This window comes from Salarias fasciatus, chromosome 15 (assembly GCF_902148845.1).
Source record: "Salarias fasciatus chromosome 15, fSalaFa1.1, whole genome shotgun sequence".
Taxonomy (NCBI): domain Eukaryota; kingdom Metazoa; phylum Chordata; class Actinopteri; order Blenniiformes; family Blenniidae; genus Salarias; species Salarias fasciatus.
In genome coordinates, this window is record NC_043759.1 from 1,203,119 (window position 1) to 1,213,351 (window position 10,233).

The following is a 10,233-nucleotide window of genomic DNA, read 5'->3' on the forward strand; positions in this document are numbered from 1 at the left end:
ACACACCCAAACAATTGCGCTCCAGCTGTCCTGTTAGCGAGTGCAGACGACTTGAAGCAGAAATCTGCTCTCTCTCCGGGTTAGGGTTTTTTTTTTTTTTTTTTTACAGTTTTTTTAATAATTGCACAATCGCACCCCTTTTGCGACTATGTAATTGCACGTGCTGACATTGCGATTGCGATCGTGATTGCGGTAATCGTGCAGCACAATTCAGAACATCGATTAATCTTCACTTGCACTTCTGGGATCTATGAAACAACACCCACGGCGTGACGTCTTTGAAGCTGAGAATGCGTGTTCCCACCACAACATGGATTCTAATTGACTTTCAGAGGAGACTGTTTGCATGTTGACCACATGCATTTTCTTTTTTTTTTTTTTTTTTTTTTTTTTTTTCCCTTGTCCTGTTCGGTAGCTGGGGCGTGCAATATTGTAAGATTGTAGCCTTTTACTATCCGAACAGATTTTAATATTAGCAGCAGGACGAGACTGAGTCTCCTCCTGCTGCTGCCTTTATTTAAAGCTGGCATCCGGCATGGCTACCGGACAGGACCGGGACGGAAATGCTCAGAGAGCAGGAACAGAAAGAGAGAAAGATAAAGAGAGGGAGAACGGAAGGGGGGGGCGGCACAACCTATGTACAAAGTCACAATACAAAACAGTGTTGTCGACGCACCACACACAACCGAGAACAATCCCAAACCCCCAATCTAGACAACACCAAAACAGAGCCGACAACCAACACAGAAAATTACAGAACCATACATACATTTTTTTTCTTCTTTTTTTCCAAACCATATTAATGAACAGAACAGGCCACAAAAATAAAAGGAGGTGTAGGGGAGGAGGGAACTGCAAGGACACCACAAACCGTATTTTTTTTTTTTTTTTTGAATATAGCTAGTCGTAACTAGTAGTAAACTCGGGGCGTGCATCAAGAGAGGTCTGCTACAGATCACCATTAATCTAACCACCACAAGAAGACAAGGTAACCCAGTATGTGAAGAGTGATTAAAGATCAACGTGATCATGTGAATATGATGGTGACAGTGATGGTGATAGTGATCATGCATATATTACCTCTGACCTCTGAGAAGGCCAGAAGCAGGCCAGAGAGGCCCTCAGAGCCCAGACAGCCGGCGGACATCACAGAGCCCAGATCCAAGCCGCCCCCCCAGGCAGACGCCCCCGCTCCGGTCCAGAAACGGGGCAGAGGAAAGCCCCGGCCGGGGACCCCGGCAGCCCCGGGGCCCGGGCCCCGCGGAGCCACGACCGGCAGGAGCCGGTCCACCCCGGGCGCCGGACGCCCGGGGCGGGCAGGGCCGAGAGCCCAAGGCCCAAGAGCCCAGGAGCCAACCCCCCACCCAGGCGAAGGGCCATGACCCACCCGGGAGAACCAGCCCACACGGGCGGCTACCCACCCCGGGCCAGTACACCCCCCAGCGCTCCGGCCATGCACCCCGAGATCCAGGGCATCACCCCCCCCCCCACCCCACCCCACCCCACCTCCCACCCCACCACCCCCACCCGGAACCCACCCCCCCGCCCGTCCACCGCCCGGCCCACCTCTCCCACCCCCTGTCCTCTCCCGCCTCACTCCCCCCCGCCCCAACCCAACACTCATACCCACTCACTCATACTGACACACACATGCACACACGCACACACACAATCACTCATCCCTAAACCAAACGCACACACACACACACTCACATTCCAACACACTCACACCCTCTCACGCACACGCTAGCAAGCACACGCACGCACACACACGCACATGCACACACACACACACACACACACACACACACACACACACACACACACACACACACACACACACACACACACACACACACACACAGTCCATCCTACCCCAAACACACTCACATTCCCGCGTCATCCAACTGTCACATCCTGTGGGAGACACCCCCGGAAGGCAAGGGAACACCGAACCCCACATCCAGGACCCCCCGCCACCCACAACTGCCGCCCCCACCCCCACATGCATTTTCAACACAATACATGATAGGAGCACACAATCTGGTACTAACAATGTGTTGTGGTGTCTGCTGGGAGAGGGTGTTTCCTCACATTAGAAGAGGCGGGGTTTAGTCACGTGAGAAGGTGTGGTGCACTGTTGGTGGGGTTTAAAAGGGCGGAAATGATCTGTCATGGAGTTGCTTCCTGAAATGACAGCTGTCACCAGTGTGCTGTGAATAAACGACACCCAGCTCTACTCTCTTGTCCGTCTCCTCCTTGTGCTCATTTCATGCATTTCTGTGAGATCAGGTTGTTCAAAAATTACTGACAAGAGAAGTCTGACAAAAAGTGTCCTCATGAAACTTTCTCTGAATGAACAACATGTCATGAAGTCCAGAAAGAAGAAATCCATCACATGTGTCAGAGGATGACTTTTCTCTTTCTCTCCATCAGATTTCTCTCAGCTTGAACTGGACACAAACTCAATGAGCAGAAATCTCAAACTGTCGAACAACAACATGAAGGTGACATGTGTGGAGGAAGAGCAGCCGTATCCTGATCATCCAGACAGATTTGATTACTGTCCTCAGCTGCTGTGTAGAAATGATCTGAGTGGTCGATGTTACTGGGAGGTCGAGTGGAGCGGGAAAGTTTATGTATCAGTGAGTTCCAGAGGAATCAGGAGGAGAGGAGACAGTGATGAGTGTTGGTTTGGAGGGAATGATCAGTCCTGGAGTCTGTACTGCTCTGATGAAGGTTACTATGTCTGGCACAATAACAGAAGAACATCCATCTCCTCCTCCTCCTCCTCTGGTAGAGTAGCAGTGTATGTGGACTGTCCTGCTGGCTCTCTGTCCTTCTTCAGAGTCTCCTCTGACTCTCTGATCCACCTCTACACCTTCAACACCACATTCTCTCAACCTCTCTGTGCTGGATTTACAGTCTGGGACTCTGGTTCTTCAGTGAGTCTGTGTCCTCTGTAGGAGGGACGGTCTCTGTCTCTGACAGCAGTCCTGTCAGCACCAATCAGAGATCAGAGAACATCAGTGGAGTTCAGCAGGGCTCACAGACGGAGCCTCCAACACTTTGTAAATATGTGGTCACTTTAAGTTTCAGGATGTTTTCTGACCTCCTCAAGTCTTTGTCAGCAACGATGGAGACCATGAGGACAGGACTCTTCTGATCAAAGTTTGATGTTTGTCTTCTGTTCCAGCCCAGCCGGTCCTGACTGGACCAGTCTGGTCTCAGCTGGACTGATTGAAGGAGAGTCTGACTGAGAGTCTGAGTCTGTCAGTCTGCTGCCAGGCTGGAAGTGAAGCTCTTTTTAATCCTGATGGACAAATGAAGCTTTCTGAAGCTCTGAAGCCTGGATGGAAGCGTCTCTACACAGTACTATTTGGCGCCACCTGGTGGCCAAAAGTCTGCAGAGCAGCTTGAATGAAGAGCTCCATGATGGTTCAGAGTTCAGTTCACTGCTTCTCTCTGATCATGTGACAGTTCTGTTTGATATCAGGATGGTTGTGGTGATGTGAACAAGTGATTCTGAGGGTGAAAAAATAACCTTTTATTGAACTGACGAATTGACGGCTTGGCTCTCGGAGGAGGCGGACGCTTTTTCTATCACTCCCTATTCTCCCTCCCTCTTGTCTCTGCTGCTGCTTTTGTCCTTTCTGTTTGACTGGAGTAATCACAATTGATACGATTTTTTTCAACAAAGAGCACAGGAGAGAGAGAACCTGCCTGTCCGGATGGGACCTGGCATGCTGGGTATGGGATGAATGCCCCTGGCCAGTGGAGCGGTGTCATATGCCTGGCACTCCTGTCTGTCAAGGACATTGAAGATGTGTACATATTTGGATTTATGATGATTGGTCTGCTGCTGATTGGCTTGTGCTACAGCCTGATCCTCTGGAGGATTAAGAAGACTGTCAATGCAACAGATGTCCAAGGGATGACAGCCTTTTCAAATTAACGGGCAAAAGCTGACGCTGACCGTTTGTGCGAACTCTTTCGAAAGGTGGACAATTTGAATGGGGCTGTGGACGACTTGAGACTCAAGATTTATTTCATCTCGAGAAGTCTTAACCCAGCTGCTGTCTGAAAAGCTGAGAACCAAGCCGAGGAAGGTCAAAACGGCTCTTTCCACAACAAAAACAAGATAAGTTCTGATTGCATTTGGTGCCCCTTGGAATTCTAAACAATTCCCCCTGAAAAGCCCAAGGACTAAATGATTGCTGTCTATCTTCTTCTTGTCTCACTCCCTACACACCCAATCTCACTGGACTGCTTCTGACGAGGCTGTATCCATAGTGACTACCATCTGCGAGTGGGTCAGCACTATCCGGAGCGCAGAGGGGGACGGGCCAACCACACACACATAAATGGACTGATGAACTGATAGCCTCACACCTGCACTCACGACGTCTCCATACCCCCAACCAACTGCCTCCCCGACCTTTCTGCTGACGAACAGTGGGGTTGACCTGGCGCGCTGAAGAAGCTGCGACGGTTGATCTGCTGAACTGATACAACTGTCTTATGTCTTTGCTGTTTGTGTGCACGGGTTAGTTTTTTTGGTCACTCATCCTTACTTTGTTTCCCCTAGGAAGCATAGTCTGTAATGATGTACCTTTATTTGACCCCCGCCCCCCCTCACTCACTTTGTTTTTTAAGCCCATGTCAGGCGCCTGAAGAGGGCTGTCGGGACAGATATGAAATTTCCCCTTGTGAGACTAATAAACACATAATTCATTCATTCATTCAATTGATGAATGGACTCTATGCACAACTTCACTTGACTTCTGTAACCACAACAGTAATGGTCAGACACACCTGCATTAATCAGCTCGTCCTGTCATGAAAGACAGGAAGCAAAGAGTCACCTGAAGTTCAGGAAGTGATTGAGTTGTACATAGAGCCCATAAAATTTCTTGGGATTAAACACGTGCCATAGTGTGGTCTCCTTTTGCTTGTGACTTCTTGATGTTTGTGAACATAATAGACAGAAAAATGTTATTTTGAATCATGTTCAACACAATCTGATGAGAACCTGGTTGTTCTGTGAGGTTCCTGTCCCGTTTCTGTCCTAAACTATGGGTCCTCATGAATGAATGTCTCAGCAGAAACTCTGAACTTCCATCTGGGTTCTTCTTTCCATCCGTCCAGCAAAGTCTGTTGGAACCACATCCTGTTCTAGAAGAACGCTCCAACATTCCCATCAACACTGCTGAAGCTGCTCCAGCTCCAGAGGACGGAGCCACAGCAGATTAAATCCTCTGCTTTAAGAGTGGAAGGTCACTCAAGGTCATCTGAATTCAAACTGTTAAAAACACACAACACAAACGCAGTAGTTAATGAAAGATTAGCTTTATTCACAATAGAAATCTAAGAAATGTAGTTTATTAAAAAGTCTGCAGCTCATTTGAGTCCAGAAGCTCCGAGGATTTTCATATAAATGTAGAACAGCTCATTTCCCTAATGGAATGTATATATTTTATCTTTTGGTATCACTTTATTTCAATGGGGGTTCATAACACTGACATAACACTGTCACAATCATGACATGACACTCGTCATGAATATTTATAAATACTTATGACAGTTGTCATTAATGTCATTCGGTAGATTATGTAAATTTTTAATGCAAGTTGACATTGTTGGAGATGTCTTTGTTATGACAACTTGTCATAAACAAAGACAACAGAACCTGTCATAAACATGGCATAGTAGACTTAGTGTCAAACTTAAAAAACTACTGTATATAGTTTTATATGTTAACGTGACATTAAACTATTTAACTGTCATATGGTTTGCTTTGACATTAACTGCAGCAGGGCCGAGCGCGATTACTGACCCCGGCAGCCTCCAGTGTGACCTGCTGGCAGCTGCCGCTCCCGCCAGTAGTTGCCAGTAATTTACTGACCTCCCTTCTTCCGTCGTGCCAGTTTTGCTGTCCCCTCACCTCACAAGTCAGTACAGCCATAGACCGCCAGTGTTCAATTTTCCACCATATTGAAGCCCCCTGCAGGCAGAGGTCAGTAACTACAGCTCAGGTCAGCTCCATTCAACCCTATGGGTTACTCACTCACTCACATCTTGAACCCTTAAGCATATGGCCTCGGTCTTTAAACTGACAAGGTGACAGCAACATGGCCTGTCACTGACTCAACAAACTCATTTTTTTCCACTGGTCACCACTCGGGGGGGGGGGTCTGATAAAAGGCCACTAAAATCAAACTCCAAACTATCCTGACCCTGATCACGACCCTGAGCGAGGACATTTTTATAATTTTCAAACTTTCACTAACAAGTTGAATTGTTCCATGTCAGAATTTACTTAAAGGGCAACTCCGGTTTTTTGACATCTGGACCTTATTTCCAGGTGTGTGCATGCTCATACACTCAGACAAACATTGTGCAGCACGGAGTCCTTCAGAAGTTATTTAGATCCAACCGATGTAGCGGGGGCCACGGCAAGGGAGCTTCAGTTTGGGACATAATCTCTGCAAAATCGCTCATTTCGGCTATATTTTTTCATCCATTGCCAGTGTTATCATAAAGTCAGCTTGTCTACCGTCTTCAGGAGGGTCAGCTGACGGTTTATTTGGCTAACTTAGCCACAAATAGCTCGAATGGGAACGTCGCGGAGCTCCTCTCCCCAGCAGAGAGGCACTTTGGCTGGGCCTCGGCTGTCAAGTCATGCGGGCGTCTGACTTCCAGGGCCGAGTTGGTCAGACTCAGGGCTGAGGTGGGTAAATGGCCCGGTGCTTGCTCCACAGAGTCTCCAGAGGTCTCCAGGGGTGCCTAGCCTCGGTGCGCGCGGGGACCCGCCGTGTTCCGCCTGGATGTCTCTTCTCACCGAGGGTCTCCAGAAGTCTCCAGGCCGGCCTGGCCGCACCGCGCGCGGCTGGGTCTCTCACCTCGCCGGGGGGACCTGGAGGTCTCCAAGCCGTGTGTGCGGGCCACAGTGCGTGCGGGGACCCGCCGCATTCCGCCTGGATGTCTCTCCTCACAGAGACTTCCGCGACGTTCCCATTCGAGCTATTTGTGGCTAATGGTGCGTTCACACCGGACACGAATAGCGCGGCGCGATTTGTGCGATTCGCCCCTGGTTGGCCGCGTGTGCATTTTGTGACCCAACAGCGGCTGCCGCTGAATTCGCGTCTCTGTTGCCAGCGGTCTTTTTGACAATGGCGGATGAGATCGAAACATTGGCTTTTCTTTATTTGCTAAATAAAGCCCGACAATGTCGTTGTGGCGAGTCCAGGTGACGTGTCTAGATTCATCATATTTTGGAGAGGCGTTCAGAGTATGGTGAGTTTCACCATTTACTCCAGGAGCTGCACCAGGATGAAGGACGCTTTCAGCGGGACTTCCGTCTCTCCCGGGCCCAGTTTGACGAGCTGCTGTCCCGCATCGGCGCTCGCATCTCCTACCAGGACACCAACTACAGGCGCTCTATTCCACCTGATGAGCGCCTTTCCATCTGTCTGCGGTAAGTGTGCCAAACCAGGTCATTAATTGCTTTGAAATACAGTTCAGAGGTCAAAGTACAATTTAAACCGTTCACTAAATGGAAAATCCTAATTCTGCTCCTAATACGTTCATATTTGAGCCTTTTGATGTGTCTTTTGTCAAAAATCTGATTCCTTTCAACTGAGAAATTTCCTGTTGTGTTTAATATTTTTTTTTCTGAAAAATACGGTGGCCCTGAGGTGCAAAACACAACAGCAAATGAGAAAACACGAATGCAAATAAGAAAACACAACACAAAAAGAGAAAACACAACGCCAAATCAGAAAACACAACACAAAAAGAGAAAACACAACGCCAAATCAGAAAACACAACACAAAAAGAGAAAACACAACGGCAAAAGAGAAAACGGAAATCGGGTGACATCAGTCTTCTTCTTCTAATGATTTCCGGCAGGCTGTACGCTTGTTTAGCGCAATGCTGCCCCTTCAGGTTAAGTAGTGGGTGACATCAGTCGTCGCTGATTGGACGAAAGAACTGGTCCGTCCTTTGAACCGGAAAGAGTCACAGTTCGCCACTAATCCAATGCCTCGGATCCTTAAGATGCAGTAAAAAACGCCTGTTTTTTTAATAAAATGCCGTAAAAAAAACGTGCGTTTTAAACTAGCAAGACGTGCGATTTTTACGGCGTTTTATAAGATGTTAATGAGCTCTGCCCTCTGAAAAACACAGCCAATAAGTATAATTTTTCTGAAGCAGAGAGCACAGCAACGCCAAAACAATGGATCCAAGACATTGCCAGCTCCTCTGCTAGAATAAATGACTGAAATTCAGAGGATTAAAATATCGATTTGCACGAATTATAATCACCATGGCTGAAAACGCTGTGCTGAAAATGTGTGGTTAGTACAAAAAAAAAATAAACAAAACAAAACAACCCTCGATCATCACATTTTCAAAATGTATTAAGTCCATATCTGTACATACTTCTATATATTATAGCTCCAGTCGTATTTTAGTAGTAGTAGTGTTATATTTTAGATCTGTTGTATATCAAGTTCAGTGTTTTCTTCTTTTTGATTTCGATTACTTATTCTTTATTTGCAAATGTCCTCATTTATTTGCACCAGTTTGTTCTACGAGCCTCCATAACTAAATGTCTTCATGGTGAGATAAATAGTCTATTCTGTTCTTTATGAGGCACAGATCTGCTCTTAACTGGGTAAAATTCATAATTTTTTTTCTGACAGACAAAACAGTTTGCTGTTAAAGGTTTAGTTTCAAACCAGTCTTAGTGTAACCTGCCTCAGCTCTAACTGTTAGTGGAGAAACTGGGAGATACAGATATTTTTCATCAGTGTATCAATTCCCTCTTGGACCAGTATCAGAAGGTTCTAGGTCGCTACAGGAGAAAGGGAGGCTTGACAAACTGCAATGAGTGACGGAATAAAGAACTTCACGCACATCAAAGATAAGTATTTAAATGAATTGTATTGAACAAGAATGGTTGAAGAAGAAGAAAAAAAATAAATAAATTGAACAAAATAATTTCTCTGCTTTTCAGCTCTTCAACAATGAAATATCAACCACGAGCCACAAATAAATCAGTCTCTATCAAAATTTCAGTCTCTGGTTCTTTCCTTGGGTTGGCCCGCCACAACCACTGAGGTCCCGTGTTACCTTACAGACACAAGATGAGTCCCCAGTAGAAGATTTCTTCAAGGTCAGCACAGGAGTCCATAACAAAGAAGGGAATTAAAACAAAAGAAAAAGACGAGGAAAAGAAAAAGACCCGGCCTGTAAAGGCCAAGAACAGGGTCAATGTGTTGTTCTCATAAACAAAATATACTTTCAATTTTAAACAGATACATAAACACACATTCTTATGCATATACTTTTTAACACAGCTTCTTATAATTTAACCACTTAGTACTGTAAATTCAATGAACTGAATACTTTTCTGAGTTTAAACATGAAGCAAAATAGTTGAACATTTCATTTCCCTCTTTTATCTTTTCCTACTGCCACTCAAAAAAAAACAACACAGAATGAGGGCAACTGTAAACAAACACTGTCATACAAAACATTTTAACCACCACATTCATTGAAGAAACTCATTGATCCATATTACCATCAACAGAAACAGCACATTTCACTCCATTTAGCAACATAACTTCAGTAAAAGTTACTCACCAGAGGCTCACAGTTCACACACACTCCAGGCACAAGGCACAATACAGGGCTCTCATCAGTCCAGGATCCACGCTTTTAAGAAACAAGTGACATGAGGATTCAGTAATGTGTAACTTTTACAGCTTAGCCTGGGATGTGGCTAATGACTGGAGCTAGCGCCGCATGCTAGCGCCGAATGCTAACGCCAAATGCTACTCACGTTCTCCTCCGTTTCCGTTGTTAAACACACGGTCCGCTCATCTACCATGAAAAGAGAAGGGCTCCACTCTTTGCTCCAACCATAAAAGTGGCTTAGACTTGGAAAATCTGGCTCTTTTAGACAAAAAAACCGGCGTAGTCTGCAGCAGAAGCTAACAAGCGCTGCCTCTAACACGATGCGGCAGAGAGAGAGAAAAAAACCGGAAGCTCTCAGGCACGTACGCCCTGGTGTCGTCTGATTGGTTACACCATTACATCATCTCATGTCACCCGAATCTTTTACACACATCTTTTGCCACACTCGAAATGAAATAAAATACTCTTTTTAACAAATAAATGAACTTCTCTGTGTTGATCTTTTTAATCTTTTAACATATTTATGATTT

General features: G+C 46.1%; 1 protein-coding gene and 1 long non-coding RNA gene across 2 annotated transcripts in view; one reads left to right on the forward strand and one right to left on the reverse strand.

Annotated features, from left to right (window-relative positions):
- Positions 1-3,365, forward strand: part of LOC115402427 (NLR family CARD domain-containing protein 3-like) — a gene marked incomplete at its 5' end in the record, with an annotated part of 35,705 nt that extends 32,340 nt beyond the window's left edge. The window contains one exon of the mRNA XM_030110973.1: positions 2,437-3,365. Within this exon, the coding sequence (XP_029966833.1) occupies positions 2,437-2,966 (530 nt within the window). The remainder of the gene's footprint in view (positions 1-2,436) is intronic.
- Positions 3,366-9,228: 5,863 nt separating this feature from the next.
- Positions 9,229-9,952, reverse strand: LOC115402480 (uncharacterized). Its single transcript, XR_003933129.1, has 3 exons — positions 9,849-9,952; positions 9,650-9,721; positions 9,229-9,253 (listed from the first exon to the last, which is right to left on the reverse strand). It is a non-coding gene; the product is annotated as an uncharacterized LOC115402480 (long non-coding RNA).
- Positions 9,953-10,233: the final 281 nt, after the last annotated feature.